At 48.8% G+C, this 22662-nt stretch overlaps 1 protein-coding gene across 1 annotated transcript in view; it reads left to right on the forward strand.

Moving 5' to 3' along the window:
* The window catches only part of PAPLN (papilin, proteoglycan like sulfated glycoprotein), a 71888-nt gene that overhangs the window by 45345 nt on the left and 3881 nt on the right, over positions 1–22662 (forward strand). The window contains exons 10-27 of the mRNA XM_049825363.1: positions 1177–1349; positions 1965–2088; positions 2909–3035; positions 5846–6053; positions 7790–7966; positions 9274–9430; positions 10061–10147; positions 10688–10976; positions 11107–11224; positions 11909–12038; positions 13292–13943; positions 14723–14860; positions 15714–15838; positions 16758–16896; positions 18319–18456; positions 19107–19234; positions 19828–19936; positions 21284–21459. Coding sequence (XP_049681320.1) covers positions 1177–1349; positions 1965–2088; positions 2909–3035; positions 5846–6053; positions 7790–7966; positions 9274–9430; positions 10061–10147; positions 10688–10976; positions 11107–11224; positions 11909–12038; positions 13292–13943; positions 14723–14860; positions 15714–15838; positions 16758–16896; positions 18319–18456; positions 19107–19234; positions 19828–19936; positions 21284–21459 — 3195 coding nt within the window. The remainder of the gene's footprint in view (positions 1–1176; positions 1350–1964; positions 2089–2908; positions 3036–5845; positions 6054–7789; positions 7967–9273; positions 9431–10060; positions 10148–10687; positions 10977–11106; positions 11225–11908; positions 12039–13291; positions 13944–14722; positions 14861–15713; positions 15839–16757; positions 16897–18318; positions 18457–19106; positions 19235–19827; positions 19937–21283; positions 21460–22662) is intronic.

A 22662-nucleotide genomic window follows, 5' to 3' on the forward strand; every position in this document is an offset into this window, starting at 1 on the left:
ATTTGGTTTTCAGGTATACTGGGCTTTGGGATGTTTACCTTGAGGGCTTGATATAGCAGAGGAAAAAACTCTCTGAAAATCAGGATCTGAATATTGAGCATCCTTGACGTATTAGTGATGCTCAACTCTGGGCTTCATGTTTACGTTATTTTCTCTCCTGTGGAGATCTTGCTGTTGGGTGGGGAATAAAAATACCCAAACCACGCCCAGACTTCCTGTCTGGAACCTATAAGGACTCTAGCTGATATAGCAAAATTTGGCTGTGAGTTCTGCTGTTTGCTTGATGAATGTAAACCCTAACTATTCCTGCTATCCAAAAGTTTGGGTTGGGCTTCTTTTCCCCCTAGATATCTTCTGGGTATTTCTCTGTAAAACCTCAAACTCTGGTCATGCTGCAGAGGGCAAAAAGGAGAGAGAAATGTCCTCACCTAGCTTTCTGGGCAGGGCTGAGCAAATTCCAGTGGAGAAAGCAGATACTCTTCTGCTTTCTGACTCTTCCATCACCCAATGCTTTGGACAAATCCGTCTCGTGATATTTTTCTTTGTGGAAAACTGGATGCAGCACCAAGTCTTTGTTTTCTGAACAGAATGTCTGATGAACAGGGTACTGGTGCAGAGGCAGTGGGGTGTGAATCCCACATCTTAACAGCAAGCAGGACAAAGACTGACATAGGCTGTGCCTCAGTGACTAACAGTAGGGAATGGAGAGACAGGTCTGGAATATGCTGGAGGCATTTTGGCTGTGCAGAAAAAAAGTGCTTGGTCTGCAGTGAAGCTGGCAAGAACCACTGTCTGAATGGGGAGCAGCTTCTGGCAAGAGACCCTTATGGGGGGGACAGTGTTGTTGGAGGATGATGGTCACCTTTATTTGCCACACCTGCAACAGTGTTGAGTGGAAACAGGAGCATCCCTGTGGAATTCTTACAGTCCTCTTTCAATGTGTGAATTTTTGCTGTGTTGGTAGATGCTGCCATAAAGAGATGGTCACCACACTTAAAGGGTTGCAGTACTGATGTAAAGCAGCTGGCGTTCAAATGGTGGAGCTGAAAGCTCTGTGGACTGGCAATACCCTGAAAGTCTAGAGCAGGCTCTGTCTTGTGGTATCTGAAGCCAAGTGTCAGGTTATAGGTATGTTATTTTACTGCCTTTTCTTCTCTGCCGTGTGGGTTTGTCCAGCTGTCAAGAACGTGCAAGGGGAGTATTATCTGAACGGGCATTGGACAATCGACTTCAGCCGAGCGCTGCAGGTGGCTAGCACAGTTATGCACTACGACCGTGGCTCGGAGGGTGATCTGGCCCCAGAGCTCCTCCATGCCCGGGGTCCCACCACAGAACCCCTCGTCATTGAGGTAAGCAGCGGTGTCTGCCCCCCGCTGATACTCTTGCTCTCTTGCTTTGCATAGCAGCCCTTGCTTTGTGCAGTTGAAGTGCATTGGTGGGGACCACATGGGAAAAGCTGGACAAGTGATGGGGCCCCCAGGAATCTTACAAGGCTGTAGGCCCCCAAGCTAGACCAAGGTGGTCTTCTCGCAGAAATAGCACTATTTTCTGCTTTGGTTCTGTTGCCCAGAAAGGAGCAGGGCAAGGCTCAGTGTTGGCTTCCTGCCTATTCCCTTGTGCTCTGACTGTAAGGGAGGGGAGAGTCAGCCCCAAGTGGTGTTGGGACAGGGACAGGCTCTAGGGCACTGCTTGTCACAGTGTGCTGTAGGCAAGGAAAGGGTACTCATTGTTACAGGGGCAGCTGGATCTTCTGGCACGGAGAGGGATGAATGCACCCTTCTCTGAAAAATAATGATTTCTAGGGTATCATAGAAGGCAAGGACAAAATACAGTGTAGAGAATAAGTGCTTCTTGAATGGGAGGGGCATAGGTCAGCTTGAACACTCAGATGTCGTGGGGAAATGCTGTAAAGGGGAAAAGTGCTGCTGCTGTTATTTCCCTGACTTTCTCCCGTGCTTTCACAGCTCATCAGCCAGGAGCCAAACCCAGGGGTACAGTATGAGTACTACCTGCCTGTGCAAGGACAGGCCTCGGGTTACAGCTGGAGCTACGGTTCCTGGAGTGAGTGCAGCTCCGAATGTGGAGGAGGTAAGGGGACAGAACCTGGTCTCTGGCAGCTGGTGTGGGGTTTATATCCACACCCTGAAGACAGTGTGACTGTGTGCTGCCCTCTGCAGCTGCTTCCCAGCAGTCTCTTGCTGGAAGACAGCACAGGTATCTGCAGGGGGCAGCTAAGGTTTTGGCCAGGGAGGGTCACACATGGAGTCACAACAGGACTGTGCCCCATACCTTGTCCTGTCTTATTTTCCATGCCCTAGACCTCAGACTTGTTACTAGGATCTGTTAAGAATCTTCATAAATAGCCTTTGTTTTGTTTCAGTTCTTTATGTCCTTTTCAGGCTTTTTCAACCACTTGAGAGGTCCTCTCCAAACTGACCTGGCCTACATATTGTCTTTGCCTGGGCAGTCTTACCCTGTAGGAAGCATGAAGAGTTGCAAGTTTTTTTTCTCCTGTATCCTGTCTTCACAAGACTGACCTGAGTGTAACAGGAGGCCCCCCCCCAGCTCTGCTGCTGTATAATGCATACATTTTGCAGGGTTTCTTGATGAACAATATATAGATATGGCGCTTTCCTTGTGAGTCTCAATCTATAAAATAACAAGAAATTGCCCCTAAACTACACAGAACTATTCTCTTGCCCTTCCAAATGGACTTCTGTACTGTGGGGAGACATCATTCGTACATATAGTGACAGACCAAGAACTGCACCTGACCGTTTTCCAGATTGGCTGGGACAAGTGTGGATTCTGCACTACTTTAGAAACTTGTCTTGCCAACACCAGTGCATTGCAAACCTAGTCCTGGGAGGCTTGTGTTGATCAGGATACTCTCTTGCTTCTCTTGTAGGTTTCCAATCCCGTTCGGTATTTTGTACCATAGACAATGAAATTTATCCAGACTATATGTGCAGGCATAAACCACAACCAGACAATAACCGGACATGTGGCCATCAGACTTGTCCCCAGACAAAACGGTAAGATTTCCTTTCTTCTTCTGAACTCTGACTTCTTCCTGAGGTGATTTGGAACCAAGAAAAAGAATGACACTTTCACTTCTCCTGCCCTCCAGCATGGTTCTCTCCAAGGAAGTGTTTCAATTCTTAGAGAAAGCCCAAGACAAAGGATGGTGATAACACTGTGATGAGCATTTCTGTATGCACAAGGAAAGGGCTTAGTACAGCCTATGTTCATTTTCTAGACCAATTAAGTTTGTTTTTCGGAGGATGATTGTGGAAGACAGGGTAGGAGATAGGAAACAGATTCTCTGGTTTTTGTTCTCATGAACTGGAGCCTGCAAAAACAGAGTAGATCAGAGCTGGTGTCATTTTATGTCTTTTCTGCATTCCCAGCATCCTTGCCCTTAGAAAGGGATGAATCCTGCAATCTTTTCATTCTCTGGCATTTTCAAACCCCTTTACCCAGCCATTTCTACCTTGTCCCTTGCTGGCATAGCCTTACAGTTGGCTTCACTTGGCTCTTACATGGACATCAAGAGCTGTAAACAGAGTCTTAACTGTGTATCTCGCTGTGTGCCTGGTGGGTGCAGTGGAAGCCTGGGAGAGTGCTGTTATGGGTGAGAGGGCACTTGGAAACCTGGGAGCATTTCTGAATACATGATAGCCTGTAGCTACTTGTTTTAAGTTCTTTAAATCCTTTGTTCTGTGTATAAAGGACTTCTTACATCTATGTGCCGCAAGCCTGGAGTCACAGTGGAGCAAGGAGCTCTCGGATGAAGAGGTAACAAGGAGAAGGTTACAGAAAGTACAGGAAGGCAGCTGCTCTCTTCTGCTCTCCACCTAGTTGCCACTGAAGTCTGTGGGGGCTTTACTCTTTGGCACTGGTGGTAGCAGTGGGTGGTGCTTTGCTTTTGATTCTTGCCAATGAAAATGATGGTGGAGGGTGCTGGTTGGCGGCTTTGCTTAGGTGGTTGTGCGTGCTCCCAGTAACTTGATTCTTATGGGACTGCGAAGGGGATAGTTTCTTCATAGCTTTTGGCTGTTTATCCTGGTAACTGTTGTTTTGTCTCTGGAATCAGGGTAAAGACATGAAAGGATGTTCTGGAATATTTTTGTTTGATTTATCAAGATAAATAAAATGAAGGAAAAGAGAGCATGATGGATTGGGTGATTGAAGCATTGGCCAAGATGCCAGTGTGCCACAGCAAAAGCCTCAGTTTCTTAAAAACTCTTCTTTCTTTGGCATGGGCCCTATAGCAGGCAGAAAAGTACCTATAAACTGTGATGAATACAAGGATGTGACAGATTCAATACTTATAATGTACACTGAGGTATGAGGAGTAAAAAAAGATAAAAAGTAAAACAGTTGTCCCCCAGCGAGCTGCTAATAGTTTAGGACTTTCAATTCTTTGCCCTCTGATGAGGGTCCCAGCCTTGTGGTTGACCTTGTCTTACAAAGAAAATGAAACAAGTGTCAGAGAGGTCTTGACTCACAGCTGAAGGAAGCTGTAGTTGAGCCCATCCAGTTGATACAGCCTTTCTAAAACTGTACATTTGCTTTACAGGAGGCAGAATACATTGCAGGGGGGGTATCCCCACTGGAGCTTCTGAAAAATTTTGATCAATGAATTTGGTTTGAGCCCTGCAACCACATTGCTCTAAGTGGCTTCTACTTGCTGTAGTTGGTCCCTTTCCAAAAGGAACATCTTATTTTACAGTGAAGGCCATTTGGTTTGTGGCTGATGTTTGCATATTTAGCAATAAAGAAGAATATCTTAAGGAGATGAACTTGGCTGAGTCTGCTGTGGGGTTTCCGGCAGGGTGTGAATGTGAATTGGCTGGCTGAAACTCAGTTTAGGGGTGGTGAGAGCAGACCTGGGAAGCAGCTGGAAGGCTAGGGGAGAAAACATGAACTGCCTTCACTCCCTGGATGGGGCTTACCTGACTGCAAGGGGAGGTAGCAGCTGACAAGCAGATCATGATGCTCCCCCTCCACCACCAGTGCCTTTTGACTGCACAGTATGCTGGCAGCAGGAGTGAAACATCCTGTTGTTCCCGAAGCCAGGCCATGTAAGCTGTGCTCCCAGCTACCTAGGCAGCTCTGAGACACAGGAGCGGACAAAGGCAGGGATTTTAGCATCCAAACAGTCAGATTGTTTTGTGGACATTCCCCCTTCCGTTAGCAAGGGTATGTCATTTCTGCAACAGCTTCAGCAACCGAACACAGGACAAAACCTATTTAAAGTTCTTTGGGCTTTTTTTGTATGTGCTGCTGTTGGAGAATTTGGCTGATGGGAGAAATAAACAAGCTTTCTACTGGCTGTCAGCAAAAAGTTCACAAGCACTTCTGAGAGTGTCTGGCATGGTTTGCAGGCAGAGTGAGATCTTGGCTTGGTTTACTGTTTCTGATAATGGCTGGAGTATAATTGGTGGTTAGGCTGGTGTGGGTTGCTTTTCTTAGCTGATCTGGATTGTTTTCTTTGTTTTTTCTTTCTTTTTCATTGATGTTCCATTCCAGGCATGACATTTTTGAAGACATCAGGAGACCAAAAACCATGGAGAGAAATCTTCCCCCTCGGGGAGATCTCTGCAATTCCAGAGGAACAAGTGTTTTGTAGTTGGGGATTTGTCTCTGGAGTGGGACTCATGCTCTGCATTGCCGATTAAGCTGGGCAGTGCTTGGTCAAATGGGAACTCAGCTTTGATTCTGTTCTGCAAAGGGACGTGTTCCTTGTCTGATTACAACAGCGATGCAGCACTGACTTCCCCTGTGCCTCTGGGCAGTTTAGCTGGGCTTACATTTGTTTGCTTGATTCTATGACCTGCAGGTGGAAAACGGGGGAGTGGGGATCCTGCTCAGCTACCTGCGGTGGGGGCACGCAGACTCGCTCCGTTTACTGTGTGGCATTTGACGGTCAGAGCTCCCAAGGGGTGGTGGATAACGCTGAGTGCATGGCCTTCACGCAGCAGCCTCGCAGCAGTCAGCCCTGCAACGTGAGACAGTGTGCGACCTGGAGCACAGGGCCATGGTCAGAGGTGAGTTGGTGTGTGGGAGGTAACTGCCTCTTGGCACCTACTGAAGGAGGATCTGCCAAAGCTTAGGCATAAAGAGCCAGGCTCCTTTTCTGGGACTGTGAAAGGTGCATGTCCCTGGATAGGTGGTGTGCAGAGGTATAGGATTTGTCCCTGCAATCCTCCAAACAAGTTCTCCAGCTATCTATCAGCTATGCCCTCCTATAAACACATCCCTGTTTCTCAAAAGTGTGCATGCCCCTGCACCTCTGCTTCTCTCATTGCATGTTCTCTCTTCTCTGGTCTGCCAGTCCTTTCCCCACTCCTGTATTTTCATCAGATCCACCAGACCTGGCACTGGCTGAGTTTCTGAGTCAGGCCTGGTGATGGCAGAGGGCAGGCATGAGAGCTGCTGTCCATCAGCTGATGATGTGCAGTAACACTCCTTCCTCTGTTAAACAGGAGCTCATAGCTCCTGGCTGTGCTGTTTATTTCCATGCATATTGCTGCCTCAGCTTTACTAGCCCTGGACAGCAGTACTACAGTCACAACAGCTGGAAAGCAAGATACTCTCGAAACACTGGCGGCCTGCTGTTTGCTGTGTGTCAGTGCAGGGCTTCTCCGAACACAGCTGCGTGGTGCATTTTTGATGCCTGTGTGCGTTTGTATCTCCAGGAGAGGAAACTGTTCAAACTGTATGTGCTCAGTGCTGCCAGCCAGGCATTTAGACTGCATCTTATGTGCCAAGGGCTGAGAAAGTAAAGGTAGTGTCTACTCAGTCCCTAAAGCATAAGTGAATTTTCCTCTTTTAAAGAAGCACACGCATGTTCACAGCATTTGATTTACTGTCTTGTGGTGGTGGTATTTTGAGTGGTGCAGCAGCATAAAATGCAACTTTGAGGCATGGTAACCTAGACTGTAAAACCCCCCCCCCGATATGTGAGGTGTGAATTCTGAGGTGACTTCAGGGTTGCGGAGTAAGAACACTGTTTGGAGAAGCCACCAAGTGTCATGTTCTTACAAACTGATTCCAAAATGATTAATATTCGGGTTCTCAAAAGCAACAGTGTTTGTAGTCTCAGAGACAAACGTCACCCTAGTAAATGAGTGGCTGAAACTCAGCTGCGAGGCTCATCTAAGGTAATTCAGACTGACTCCAAGTTAATGCTCTCTGTAAGAGACCTTGGTAATTCATGAAGTAGGCTGGATTCCAGGAAACACCACTGTGAATTTAAAAGGGTATTGAAAATGTCACAAACCAGTTCCTAGTATAGAAGCTTTGTCACAACTCCACACCATAAAAATGGAGCACAAAGTCTTCAGGCAGAAGACATAAGCAATATAAGAACCTAATCTTTATATCTTCCCTTGAATCCTTTACCTTGAGCTGATTTTAATCAGGAGCAAGTAACATGAAGTTCCAGGTATTTCCTGCCATTTATTGTTCTCAATGTATTCTGCAGTATTGATATTTTTCCAGAATCATTCTCCGTGTCGTCTTTGGTAGAGATCAAGAGAAGTGATATGACTAGGCCAAAATCATCCAGTGAGCTCCAAATCTCCCAGACCCTATCCACTATGCCTTGTTGTCTCTTCTACAGCATAAACAACTACTCTGCTAACTCACATCCCAGAAGATGATTTTAAGGATGGTTGGGGCAATCTCAAAATGGTGCTCTGCCCTAATGTTAGGGAGCGCAGCATGAAAATGCAAGTGGAAACCAGGTGCTTCCTTGTAACTGTTGGGCTCCTTTCTGCAGTGCTCTGCCAGCTGTGGGGAAGGGGTCCAGACCCGGACTGTCACCTGCAGAACACAGCAGGGCTCTCAGGCTCAGGACTTCGCTTGCCTAATGGAGCCAAAGCCGTTAGCCACCCAGCCCTGCCTTAAGGAGAACTGCATCCAGGAAATTGGCTGGCACGTTGGAGACTGGGGCCTGGTGAGCATTGTACTTTCATGGTTCGGAAATAACTGATTATATTGGTGTGCTCCTCGCAAACAAGCTTTGATCTGTGCAGTCTGCGCGTTGGCTGTGGCTGGGAGCATGTACTGCTTCATTACCAGTCCCTTGGCTCACAGTTGCCTTGTAACTGGCACTAGTAATGCTCCAGTTAATCTGCTGCCTGCTTTGTATGCAGCTGCTCCAAAAATAAATCCTTCTGAGGGGGGGATTATAGTTTCAGTGTCAGTGGCAAAATGCAGCCAATAAGCTGAAACAATCCACTCTTGCTGCTTATTCCCAATTCTTCACTCCATCACTGTGAATAGCAGAACAGCTCTCTGGCTGAGTATGGCTTAGAGCTCCAGGCTTCAGGACTGGTCATTGCATTTGGTTGATATGGTTTAAAGTACATTTTTATAATTGTTCAGATAACTGTGCTTCAGCTGGATTAGTCTTGTCTTTGTGGAGGGAGCCAGACTGTGTTCAATCTGGGAAAAGTGCTGGGGGGAGGAGATAAGGGTATATCCAATGCATCAGGTGACTTCCAAACACACTTTTTCCCTTCTGTGCTAGCCAGACCAGCTTGTTCTGAGTTAAAGCATGTTACATCTGGTTCTTCATGAGATGTGGGCCAAGTTTTAATAACAGCTAAAGAAGTTGCATACCTTAGTCTGATCTTTCCTGGCCCCTGGCTTTCCAATATCAGAAGGGCTCCTACCTGCATGTGAGCAAGAGAGAAATACTCTGTCAATGTTTGTAGAGCTTGCCACGAGCATGTGTGTTACGCAGGTATCTCATCCTCACCCCTCCCCTGAGCTGCTGCTCATTTCTACCTCTTCATCCACAGCTTCCAGTGAGAGGAACTCCAGTTGGTTGCTTACAAGAAAGCCACCAGTTTGCTTTCCTGTTGTAAACCGTTGTTCTTGAACACGTAGTTCAAAACTGACCCTTTCACAGCTGGTGGGTCCCTGTAGCATTGAGATGCCTTCAGGCCAGGCTCAAACAATTCACTCCAGCTCCCTGCCGCACCACTGTGGGTAACAGAAGCTCATCTGGATGTTACAGGCTAAGCATGGCTCAGAGCCTAATGCTTCAGGGCTGGGTGCAGCATTTGGTAAAATGGTTTAAAGTATGGTTTTCTAATTGTTCAGATGAATCCAGCTGAAATATTATTTGCTTTGTCTTGGTGGAGGAAGCTGTGCTCAGCCTGCAGCTAATTGTGCAGCTGTTCCACACTTCTGGTCTGTGGGGTTTCTGCATTTGGCCTCTGCTGCCTGCTCACTTGCCTTGTCTCTGTGCCCAAGTGTTCGAAGAGCTGCAATTCAGGCATCCGGACACGCCAAGTCATCTGTGCTGACGGCGACTCCAAATTCTACAGTCCTGAGACATGCAAAGCCATCCAGCCACAGAAACCAGCCACCGTTGGTAGCTGCAACATGCAGCCCTGCTACCTGCCACAGCGTGAGTGGTATTGCTGCACACCTAGCTTTTCCTAAGATGCTTTTGTTTAGGAGTACAAATTCCCAGCTCTGCACCAGTTTATATTCTCAGCTTCTCGCCTGCCTGTCTCCATCCTGTGTATTTGTTTTGCGCACATAACCATGGCATCTTCAGAGTCCCAGTACCTGTGCTGTTTGAAAAGTATGTAACAGGCTTGGGACCAGTATTGAGGTGTATTCATTTTGAATTCAGTATTCTGTGATGGCTGTGTCCCAGTGTGTGCTGCAGACTGACCCCAGGACTCCCGGTCAAGAAGCATGGCAACCTGGGCAGGCTCAGTAGCTAAAAACTATAAACAACTCTCATCCCTCTGTGGACCAGTTACAAAGGAGGCACAACTGCTCAGAAGATTTTGCTTGCTGTCTCTGTCTAGTCTTCATGCCAGAGCTGAAATGCTGACTTTTGTCTGCCTGCCCATTGCAGGTCGCTGTCCTGACAATCCAATTGAATCCAATTGCTGCTCAGCAGCTGTTCCAGAAGAGAAACGTTTTCATCAACTTTAGTCTCCTATTGATTCCTGGATGCATTTGCAATTATTAGAACATAGGGCTGGTCTAAATGCACTCATTTTGTGTATGTTTCTCTTTGCAGAGGTCCCCAGTATGCAGGACACTATGGGATACGATGTCACTCGCCAGTCCTTGCTGATGCGTTACAACCCAAACAGCCCTACCACAGGTTTGGAAGAATTTTGAGAGTTTGGGTTTTTGATGATGGTGGACTTGAAATAGAGTGTGGTAGGGGAAAGGTTCCTCCTTTTCTTCATTTCTCTCTTTTCATGGGCTTCTAGAAATTCATGCAGCCAGGGACAAAGCGTAGATTCTTTTACACCAATAGTGAGCAGTATTTGAGTCTGTCCATGCAGAAGACTGTACAGTATATAGATCCCAGGTTTTGGCAGCATGACTTAAGTGCTGGCCGACAGAAATGCTGCCCAAGGCAGATCATAGGAAGAAGAAAGGATGATGTGAGGGGACCACAGTAATGTGGCAGGTGGTTTCTTGTGGGACAGCAGAAAGAATGGCCGGGGCAGTGAGGACCAGGGCACCTCAGGACAACCAAATCCAGAAGGGTGGGCCAGAAGACACACATCCAGGTGAAACCCTGATGCAGAAAAGCCTGCCCTGTAGCCTTGGGCAGGTGAAAGAGAGCAGAGATGAGGAAAACTGACAAGATTTTGATGTTCACCTGCATGCTTTAAGGAGTTCTTTCCCCTAGATTCTGGTGATGAAAGGATGCTCTCTGGGAGCTCCATGATCCATAGTACCTCTGGGAATCACCACATCCCATCCACCAAGGACCGTGGCATCAACTTGTTGCCTGTTCGCTGGGAATCCCAGTCACGCTCATTGAGTTCCCATCAGCTCAGCTCCTCTCAGGACCCCACTGCAGGGACTGGCTCTCAGGACTGTCATCGGAGCCCATACGGCTGCTGTCCGGATGGGCACACTCCAGCTTCAGGTCCCTTGGGGAGAGGTTGCCTCTTCAGCACCTGCCACCAAAACAGGTAGCTGGAAGTAGATAGGCCTGAGCAGGGAAGCGTTGCCTTTCCTGGGGGCTTACTGAAATTCACTGCCTGTGCCTGTTAAGCCGGGCATGTCACGTGTTGCTGCAGCCCTTCTATCTTCTGCCTGTAGGTATGGATGCTGTCCTGATGGAGTATCGGTTGCCCAGGGTCCAAACAACATGGGATGCCCACAATATTACCGTGATGTTCAAGTGAGCAGAAATCAGCCCACTGTGGCCGCTCCAACAGTAAGTACAAAACCTTTGCATTTTAGGAGTCCATCAGATACAAAGATTCCAATTTGACCCCAGTGACTTGCATTGTGGGTTTCTGTTGTGCTCCATGTCTGCCAGTAATGCTGGAGAACCAATACTCCAGGCATGGCATCAAGCCCTTTGGCCCCCTTTGCTCCTGTTCAGTCTGGGGCATCCACCTGTGATCCCCTGTAAGCAGGGGACAGAGTGGGTGGTTGGGAGATGTCTGAGAAGTAGAAGAACAATCAGTGTAGAACTGATTGAATAATCCTGAGTAATCAAATTTCTGTCAGTCAGAAACTTGCCATTCAATTTCTAGGAGAAAAAAATGGGAAAAACGTGGACACTGTTAATTGCCTTTGTTTGTCAACTGCAGATTAATTGAAGGCAAAATAGTCAGGGAGGCAATTCCTCTCGTAGCTTGGGGTGCTTGGTGGGGCCAGCTGAAAACATGGCCTGCTGCTGGGCTGGTCTTGCAGAGAAGCGCAACCCTAGCTTCATGGCTGACAGCCAAGTTTCCTACGCCTTCCCAGCCTCAAAGCCTCTAGGAGGCACACAAATAGTGGTTGCTCTAACAGCTGGCCTTCTGCAGCCGACAGCTTGGACACGGTGCTTTGCATGTGCTACTGTCCTAATGTCTGCATGATAACTTTTTGGCTTTCAATTCCTGTCTCTAAGGCAAGCCAAGCCTTGTCCCAGCAGCACCCCTCGGGCGAGTGCCGCAGTTCCGTATACGGCTGTTGTTTTGACAATGTCGCTTCAGCTTCAGGTCCTCAAGGGGAAGGATGTCTCAATAGGCCCAACTACCGTAAGTGTTGCTTTGGCTTCTTGGTTTAGAAACATAGGAAGAGTCCTACAGAATCCAGTAGTGTATGGAAGCTTCCTGTGTAGAGGTTCTGCTCTCTGTAAAATGTAGTAAATTATCTGTTTGAAAAGAAATTCTGCCTGGTGTCTGGGGCAGGGGAAGCTGGGAGGGAGTGTAGAAAAGCAGCCAGATGGTTCAGTTCTGTCAGCTACTGCAGAAATTCTTGTTGTCCTCTGCTGATAGTTGGACAGAAGTGTGTTTGTGTGATCTCTGTCAGTCTGTAGAACTTCTGGGGAGCTCTTTGCCCCTGAGAAGACACCCTGATGCAGCCTGGCGTGCTCCAAATTAGTTACCTGGGTTTAGGAGAAGTAAGGCCTCTCTGAGGAATCAGGGCTGTGCTCAGCCTTCAGACAGCCCATGTGCAGGGGTGGAATGAGAGCTACAGCTAAGGATGGAGGTGTTGCTCAGGGCTGCATGGATGCTTTCAGCTAGCAGAGTTCAATTCTGTGCCCGCTGTACTACGAGGGCACTAGAGCTGCTGGGCAAAAGCATCTCTGCTCCTTTAGTTCCCAGCTGTATCCTCTGCAGGCACGTTGCTGCTGCATTGTCTTGTCTTTTTGCCAAAGCACAGATATTGCTTGGTGGCCAGCCCTGTGGGGCTGTCTTAGGGAAAGGGAAAGCTCTCTGGATCCTCTCTGCTCAACCACAGCTTGGCAAAGGACCCCTCAGTCAGAGCCCTGCCTCCAGTGTTTGTCAGCATGTGACTGTGATGATACCTGTGACTCAGGGCACAGGACTCCATTTGTAGACACATTGGACTGTGCTCGTCTTTATATCAATGTGTGGAGGGGTATTCTGTAATGGATGAGGATTCACAACTGGGTCTAACCTACTTGTTTTGTGGGCTGGAAATGTGCAAACGGCACACACGTCCCCCCTGCAGGAGAGGAAGCCCCAGACCCAACCTTGCATCTGCACAGTTCCCTGAGGTTGTAAAGTATCCATGTAGCATCTACATTCAGAAATGTCTCTGAGGTTGGTTCTCCTTCCACCAGTGGAAAAATGGGAGCAGAAAGAAACGTGCGAGCAGCTGCCCAATTTCAAAGCAGAGCTGGGTGCAAAACTCAAGTGTCCTATTTTCCCACCTGCCTTCTGCCCATAAGGCCCATCAGATCATTTAAATAGGTGGCTTGAAGCATCTGGACCTTTGTGCTTCATGACCCTCACGTCTCCCTCTGTTCCACTCTTTTTGGTAGCATATCCTGTCATATGCCTGCTGCCCAGTGCCCACGGCCCCTGCATGAACTGGACCACTCGCTGGTACTTTGTGGCTGTCGTTGGCAAGTGCAACCGGTTTTGGTACGGCGGCTGCCACGGCAATAAAAACAGCTTTGCTTCGGAGGAGGAGTGCATGAGAGCATGCCACAACTCTGAGGGGGTCAGTCCTCTGGAGCATCAGCCCTCTTCTGGCACAGGAACCCTGCAACACCGGCACACTGGCTCCCACTCTCATACAGGGGATGCTCGGGGTCAGCAGCAGCCACCCCTGAGAGAGTCTGCAAGTCACAGCCAAGAAGGAAGAGTCTATGGGGCTTCACAGCCCTCGCAAGACAGCCACAGACAGGACAGCTGGAGAAGTGAGGTGCTGCCAGAGTCTTTGCCAAGGACTGGTGTGCTGGAGAGCCAGCGCTGGAGCACCCAGCAAAGCAGAGCAGACAGCCTGAGCCAGCTGCACTTGTGGGAAACAGCAGTGCCTGGCCCCTCAGACAGGCAGGGTAGCAGTGGCCAGCAGATGCTGCCCCATGAAGACAAGCAGTGGCATAAGGCTTTTGGAGCAGATGTTTCCATGATGGAGGGATTTGGGCACCAGACAGCTGTAGACCCGTTCCCAGCACGGGCTCTGCGCAGGTGATGATTTTTTTTAATCATCCCTCCCCCCCCCCCCTCCCCCCCGGTCCGTTCTGCCAGCTCATTGTGAAGCATCAGTGCAGCTTCCTCTGGAGTGAAAGCGTTGCCCCAGCTGGGACCAGCTAACTGGGAATACCATGCAATGGATTGGCTATACATGTGGCCCTTTGGTAAATCAGGCTATTCAGGCCCTGGTGTTATCTGCTATCTCCTTCCTTACACTCTCCCTGCTCCCTGACAGCACTGGAAGTATTCTGTGTGAAAAGACTGCAGGATCCTGGGGTCTTTGAGAGGCATTCTTACCCTGTAAATGAGAATCCATAGGTGTTTTTCTTATTCTGACCAACAATTTAGCTGACTCTCTGACTTCAGAGCCTTTATCTCAGCACTGCATGGAGCAGCAATGGGTTGTTCTAGGGAAGACTTTTAAGATGCAGAGTTTGGGTCAGGAACCAGACAGTGTCACCCTGAAAATCAGAAATGTGTAGAGCTAGATCTAAATGTGTCTGTCTGCTGAGCTGAACCTAGTTCCTTCTGAAGAGAGGGGTTGTAGGACTCTCTCTCTTCCTGGAGATAATTGTGGCATTCAGTCTGTCCAGAGCAGCCTTTGCCATGTAGGAGAGGGCTCCCCACATGTTGCCTGGTGCATCTGCTCGGAGCTGAATGGGCAGCTGGTCCTGCTTTGCTCTGTGGTTATGACTCATCCAGAGCCACATTAGAGGAGGACCCAGAGGAGAGGAGGGCAGCAGAAGTGCCAGTGGAATCGCTTTCTCTTTCAGACCCATCCTGGAGGAAGCCAAGCCCTCTCTTGTGACAGCAGTCGTGGGACAAAACATCCAGCTGGTCTGCAAGACAGGCACGTCCCCCTCCTCCAGAGTGGAGTGGATGAAGGATGGCCGACCAGTCTCCTCTAACAGGTGAGCTCAGCTCCCTTCATTGTAGAGCAGATGGGCTCCTTGCTGGGCAGAATGCCGAATATGCTTGCCTGCTTTTTTTGTAATCTTATTGTTAATATTCTTTTTAAAAAAATAAATAATTAATAAATAAACAAGCCTGTATATTGACCTAAGAGTGTGAACTGTCCACCTGGTCTGTGTACAGCAGGAACAGATACAGTCTGCAAGGTATTGTCTAGTGTTATGAAGCAGAACAGGCGCTGTTCCATAACAAGGAACTGGTGGAAGCTGACGTGTGGGTAGTGATACAGAAAAATGTTGTCTCTGTTGGATTCATCTTGGGGCAGTGCTAAGTCAGTAGTCCAGGGTGAAGCTTGTAGCCAAATAACTTGGAGCTTCTCTGGCTGGAAGTTTCTGGCACTCCCATCTAAGATACAATTTTTTTAAAACTACTTTTAAAGCTTGTTTTTCCTGGGAAGTCTGTTTCCAGCAACAGTTCGGAGCCAGACAGTCACTTTGTGTTATGAAAATCACAGTTAAGAAAAAGGCCAGTTACGCTTTTCTGTTTGCAGATGACTGCTGGGGCTCAAGCTCCTGCCTGGAAGGGCAGTTTGCCTCCTCATGGGAGGGCGTTGCTGAAAGCAGTTCCCTGTTTTCCCATCTCAGTTTCCTCTCTGTTCCTGACCTCCTTTCTCCCGCAGTTATTTCCCCTGCCTGTGAAGCCTCTGTGGTCAACAGGGTTTTGTTTTTTTCTAAGCCGAGGAGGGCACTACATGGTGATGGTTTATGTAACGTCAGCACGAAGGGCTGCTCTGCCTTGGCCAGTTGCTGTCCGTGGCCAGGCAGAGGCAGTTAATCCTTGCTCCTGTTGCAGGCACACCTACCAGTCCGACAGCTCCTTAGTGATCAGCCACGTCAAGCTGGAGGATGCCGGGACTTATACATGCCTCATTTCTGATGGGAGGACAGAGAGCCGACAGATTCGGTTACAGATCATAGGTGACTTACCTTCCACTTAAGACCAAAGAGGTAGCTCAGGGGTCCTCGTTAATGGTAATTGACAACAGGAGCAATAAAGCCAGCTGCAGGAGCAAACTTGGTCTGCTGCCACGCTGTGCTAGCAACACTGCCTTCACTCCATGGCAGTGGTGTCCCAAGAGCTAGTCAAAACAGTCAGTCTCCTCTGCTGTAAGGGTGCCAAGAGGGAGTATGGAAGCAGCAGGGCTTCTTTTGGTGCTGCCTCAAAATACAGCCTTAGCCCTAAAGCACTCCCCTGCAGTGCCACCCCATAACCAGGGTTGTGGCTTGCTTGTAACCTGCCCTGTTTCCAGCGAGCATGTCTTTCTCCCTGAGAGCCATCAGCTGCCTCCTGATCCCAGAAAGGAGACTCCAGAAGAGGGGTTTTCTGCAGTTTCCTGGGCTCTCCATCTCACAATATAATGCGACCAGTCTGCCATAGCTGTCTGTGGTGGTGCGTTTGTTTTGTGTATTGCCCAAAGAGGTCCTGCTGGGTAGCAAACAGTTCCCTGTTCTGAAAAACGTGCCTTATTTAAGAAACAAAAAAATATGAAAGACTGGTCTCAAAAGATGGGCCAGCAAGGCACCCTGTAGCCTTCAATCTCTGAAGTGTACTTTGTCACAGCAATGGCACATGGGGAAGAAGGCGTCGTGGCCTAAGGGATGCTGCAACATGTTCACTGACAGAGGAGAGAAAGGAGTCTAAAATTGCTTGCCTGCAGGTCTGTGACTCTCATTAGTAGACAGCGCAGGCTTACTGCACTAGTCAGCCAGAAAACAGATGGCTGAAGGGCTCTTTGGCTCCAGTTCAGCAAGCTCTCCCAAGCTCATAGAAACCCTATGCAAGAGGTCACAGTAAGAAGTGTCCTTTTATTCACATATGGCATTTTATTTTCAATAGAGTACCAGAGCACTATTCTGGCAGAGGGTGAGAGAGGTTGGGTCCTTCAGAAGGAAAATCAGCAGCATCGAGAGCTATCCAGAGGCAGGAAGGTTGTACAAGCTGCTGGTTCCTCTGTGCATCAGCAGTTCGTATACAGGTAAGTTCACATACAGCAACAGTTTGTCCACCATGCCCAGCTGATGAACCATATGGTATCTCTTCATGTAGAAAAGCTGAACATTGGAAAGGTCCTGGGTCAGCTGTTCTAGGGCACGGTTGGGAAGCAAGCAGTACTGAACGGCTGACAACAGGAACGGGAGAAGATCCCAGTCACAAGCTGTCTTCTGTCCTCCCCGAGGGCCTCTTGAAAGTAGCATATTCTGAGCAAAGATGCACAGGGAGGCTGACAGCAAAGGAGCTAGGTTCAAACGAAAGTAGAAATATCAGGGGCAGTATCCTTAGCCATTCAAGTTGGTGTAGGCAGAGAGAGAAACCTGTTCTGGAAAAAAGCAAAGCAAATAGAAAATGCTTAACTAGCACAAAATTGACATATGTATATATAAAAAAAAAAACCTCCAGTTACTTTAGCCCCCACCCATTTATTTTAAATATTTTGTCAACAAACCAGTCTGACTCAAAACTGTCTCCTAAGTTACTGGGTGGCATATTTTGTAGCTTCTTGCATGTTTTTTTCGTGCTTCTAGGTTCTACAGAAATGAAAGGGTACAAATTATTTTTGCTTTAAATGCAGCATGTTGGGGCTCCAGATTAAATGGGACCATGATCTGATCACTCCTTTCTTTTGAGTTTACAGCCTAAAACCTAGTCAATTTGCTGAACTCCCCAGCAGTCTCCTTAGCTGCTTCTGCCTAAAAGCAGGAAGAAGTGAGTCATTGAATTAAGGCTCTTTGGTTTTGTTTTTTGAATTCAGGTCAGAGAGTGGGGGTGGAGGAGATGATGTTTTATTTGACTCTGGGAATATCATGGTTTAGTTCCCTTCTAAAATGGTGTTTAGCTGTAGTTATAAGAGAGCAAAGAGCACGAGGAGGTGGGTGGTGTGAGAGCCTGACTTCAACCTTTCTGCTGCATGAAGTGGATGGCCAGCTCCTGGGCCTTGCGTGCAGTCAGGTGATTGCAATGGGCTCTTCACATCCCCTCCGAAAAACCTGTTCATTTTTGTGTGCCAGACAAGCACCTTGGGGGAAGCTTGCTTGATGCCCTGTTCAGGACTTTGTACCATTTGCCACGTGCTCATGTTGTTAAAACTTTCTAGGCTGTTATCCAGAGGGATGCTATCAGAAACAGGGTTGATGTCTCTAAAGGGTTAAGTTGGCTGGCAGGAGTGCAGCACCAAGCTGTGCTGAACTGGAGCAGGATTTGATGGAGGCTGCTCTTTCCTGAATGTTGTGAGTGAATGTTGGTAGTGGCAAGTATCAGAGCTCTGATGGGAGTGCAGAGAACACCCTTCCCTGTTGTGAGGCAAAAAATAAGGCTTGTGATTAAAAAAGACCTTGTGCTGAAGGTGAAATGCTGAGCGAGGAGGTTTCTGCATCTTTTGCTGTGCTTCTGGACTTTGCAGATTGAGAATGGATAAGAGTGAGCCCTCAGTAGTGGAGGCCAACGTCGGGGAGAGAGTCAGACTGCCCTGCACAGTGGAAGCATCGCCGTCTCTCACCATTGAGTGGCAGAAAGACGGGCAGCCCCTCTCCTCTCCCAGGTGAGCTCCCAGGTGGGTCCATCATACCCACAGGCAGGCTCATGTGGAGGAGAGCCTCCTCCTTGCTCTGCCTTCCCTGTTTCCTCCCTGAGAGAATGGAGCTGCTGGCTAGCAGCTAGGGCCTGTCCTCCTTTTTGTTGGCCAGCTTCTTCCATCAGGGCCAGGCCCTAGCCTCACTCACAGATCAAAGCCTGAACACTGATCCCTCGAGTGAACAGCTCTGATACAGGGTCTACAAGTGAGCCAAAGCTGAAATTCATTCGTGTACAAGATTAGCAGAAACAGAAAACGTGGCGAGCAAGTTTGCCAAAAAACAGCTGGTCTGTGAGCCAGGGAAGAGGTTCACAGCAAAGAGAGAGATCAGGGTGCCTGCAGTGTACTTTCACAGCTACTGGTGCTACTCTCCTGCAGCTCCCCCCACCCCCTGCTCCCAGAACCCTGCTCTAGCAGTGAGCTTTTCCAGAGTCTACAGGACTAGTGCTGGGATTTGAGGACCAGGGGTTGCATTACAGGTTGAACTGAGTTGCTGCTGCTAAACCTCTGCTCAGTGTTACTACAAAGTTGTGCACAAGGCTCAGCTTCAGCTTGGGTTGCTGGAGTCCATCCTGACCCAAGCACAGGCTGAGGGGCTTTCTGATTTTGTTCCCCAGACACAGGCAGCAGTCAGACGGGGCCCTGGTGATCAGCCGGGTCAGCTCTGAAGACGTTGGCTTCTTTACCTGCATTGCCTCGAATGGACGTGACCAGGACCAGCGCCAGATCCTGTTCCGACCTCTAGGTACTGGGTGCGTGGAGGCATGCCTGGCACATCTGTACGCACACACGTGTGTGCACACAAGCAGGAAACAAGGAGGGCTGGGTGGTGTGGGTTTCTTGTCTGGCCGTGCCTCTTGGCTTCACACCTCATGTTTAACAGGCAGCTTGAGGCCAAGGGAAGAGTGAGTTGGTTTACCCTATTGGTAATCTGTGTATGTCTAATAGATTGTGGTGCTCCAGGCAGCTGGGAAGAGGGACTAATAGCACTGTAAGAGTGGCTCTCAGGACCTTGTTTCTGGGACACTGGTGTGGAATGGGTATAGGAGCAAGAGGAACTAAGGAGATGGTTCTTCTGTGCATGTGATGTGCTTGTGTCCAGCTGGAGGAAAGAGTTCTTTGAGGCCTCTGCTACTTGCCCTTGCTTGGGCCAAAGCTCTTAGGAAATCCTCATTCCCCATAGCAACAGTGTCATAGATCTAAACATGCTGTTTCAAGGCCTAGGGGCTCAGAGCTCATCATAGCATATGTTGGACTTTTCCCATAAGGGAATGCTCCTACTACCACAGCCAGCATGGCATTGTCTTCCTGCTAGCGATGATTTCCCTTCTGGTCTAGGAGAGCTGAGGATCACTGGTCTTCTGCCAAGCATCACGGTACCTGAGGGAGGGACTGCTCAGCTTCACTGTACAGTGACTGGCAACAATGTGAATATAAGGTGGTCAAGGTGAGCAAAAATGAGACTGAACTTCCCTTTCCTTCTCTTCCTAAACCTCATCACTTACCCTCCAAATAATAATGCAGGATGCCTGCCAGGGAATGGAGAGACCCACGGTTCTCAGCCCCAGCTAGCACCACCTACCCTTTCCTAAACAACTTGGCTGTTACGCCAAAATCCTGGGCAAGATCCCTGTGGAGTGTGGGGGTCACCAAGTTCATGTTCCAGCCAAATGAGGAGGAAAGCAGATACTAAGCTAAGATTTCATGGAGTTCAAAAGGCTCTGTGCTGGAAAGCTAGTGAAGTTACAATAGCAAAAACTAAAATGAGTGACCAGAGGAAGACCTTTTAGTTTCAGCTGGTCTTCATAAAACTCTCTCTGCCTAAACCTAGCAAACATTTTAGCCCCTACAATAACAGCAACTCTTCTCCCAGCTTCCTGCTGCAATAGTTCTCTCCCTCTATTGTCAAGTGGGAGCAAAGGAGGTTTAAAAGCATTTTAATAAAGGTAAAGGAAAAGCTGTGTCCTCTTCCCTTGATGGTTTACAGGGAAACTGAATTTGTGCAAGTGTTTGGTGGTTTGTTTTTCCCTATTTGAAAATAATGAGTTCTGTTTTGGAGCCTTCTTGCAAAGGATCCAGAGGGATGGATTGGTAGTTGTTTAAATCCCTCTGCTCCAAGGGGTAGGACTGAAGTGGGCCATCTCACAAAGAGAGCTTTTCTTCCATACGTAAGTTTGGTATCCAAGTTAACAAAATGATGCAAGTTTCAGAGTCTGAATGAAACCCTTTTCAGTGAAACAAATTTCATTTCCTTGGTAACTAGGAGTTCATAATTCAGGCAGTTTTCCTGCTGGGCACAGAGTATTCCAGGAGGAACAGAACAGACGCAATCTTGCTGGTATTTTAAACGTGTTTTTTTTAAAACAAACTTTTAAGGGAGAGGAAAGAGGGCGCATTTCTCACTACCCCATATGTTCCTCAAGCAATATGTGCTGCTATCAATGCCAGCCAAACAAGCACTGCCAGACCACAACCTGGAGAGAGGGAAAGGCACCCTGGATTTTCTTAGTTCCTCAAACCTCAAAAATGTGTAACAGCGGAAAGGGCAATGCCTTTCTACAGAGCACACAGCTAGCTACCTCCCACGCAGACAGCGGGCTAATGGATGCAGGCTCACTCAGGCTCATGTTATCATCCAATTGCAGAGCCAGGTTGTGGCAAAAGATTTCTTCTTCCTTCCTGCTGAATTTGTAAAAATTCACGCCTTTCACAAAGCATCAGTTCCCAAAGAGCAGAGAGCACTTTTTTAGCCCCCGTGGGTGGGAAGAGCGATACCAAATGTTTTTCGCCACAGGAACGGAGTCCCCATGCGGGCAGATGGCCGCCACATCCACCTGTCCCAGGATGGAAGACTGATCATAAGCAACGTAAAAGAGGCCGATGAGGGATCCTACACGTGCAGCGCCTACAGCAGCAGCAACTCCGTCAGTGCCAGCACGGAGGTGAAAGTGCTGAAGAGCAGGCCTAGCAGTGAGTACAACCTAGTCTCCCTGCTTCTCCTGGCACAGTGCCTGCCTCTTGGCCGCTACTACAACTCTGCCCATTGTGTGTGCCCGTCCACCACCAACCTCGAGCTTTGGGGAGCAGCAGGAGCCTCTGGGTTGTGCTAGCCAAGAAGCCCCGCTTTCCCTAGGGGGAAAAGCAGGATGGTGGAAATATGCTCCCCACCAGTGCGTGGGGAGCCTAATTAACTTCCTTATGCCTGTCGTGGTTTAAGCCCAGCCAGCAGCAAAGCACCACGAGGCTGCTCACTCACTCCTCCACCCCAGTGGGATGGGAGAAGAGAAAATACAATGAAAAGCTCATGGGTCAAGACAAGGACAGGGAGGGATCCCTCACCATTTATGGTCATGGGCAAAAAGCAGACTCAACTTGGGGAAAAAATAGAATAAATTTAATTTGTTACCAATCAAATCAAAACAGGATAATAAGAAGTAAAACCAAATCTTAAAACACCTTCTCCGCACCCCTCCTTCCTTCCTAGGCTCAATTCTACTCCCCATTTTCTGTACCTCCTCCCCCCAGCAGCGGAGGGGGACGGGGAATGGGGGTTGGGGTCAGTTCGTCACTCGCTGTCTCTGCCGCTCCTTCCTCCTCAGGGGCAGGACTCCTCACTCTTCTCCTGCTCCACTGTGGGGTCCCTCCCATGGGAGACAGTTCTGCACAAGCTTCTCCAACGTGGGTCCTTCCCACGGGCTGCAGCTCTTCACGAACTGCTCCAGCGTGGGTCCTTTCTGCGGGCTGCAGTCCTTCAGTCACAGGCTGCTCCAGAGTGGGCTTTCCCATGGAGTCACGGCCATCTTCAGGGTCATCCACCTGCTCTGGCATGGGGTCCTCCACAGCCTGCAGGTGGAGATCCGCTCCACTGCGGACCTCCATGGGCTGGGGGGGGCCAGCCTGCTGCCTCACCACAGGCTGCAGGGGCAGCCCCTCCTCCAGCGCTCCTCCTCCTGTCCCTCTTCACTGGCCTCGGTGTCTGCACAGGGGTTTCTCTCACATTCTCATATTCACCCACTCCTCTCTCTGCTGCAGGTTTCCCTTCTTAAATACGTTATTGCAGAGGCACTACCTACCACCTTTGCTGATGGGCTCGGCCTTGGCCAGCGGCGGGTCTGACTTGGAGCTGGGGAAGCTTCCAGCAGCTTCTCACAGGAGCCACTCCTGTAGCTGCTC

Source organism: Accipiter gentilis, chromosome 22, assembly GCF_929443795.1.
Source record: "Accipiter gentilis chromosome 22, bAccGen1.1, whole genome shotgun sequence".
Taxonomy (NCBI): domain Eukaryota; kingdom Metazoa; phylum Chordata; class Aves; order Accipitriformes; family Accipitridae; genus Astur; species Astur gentilis.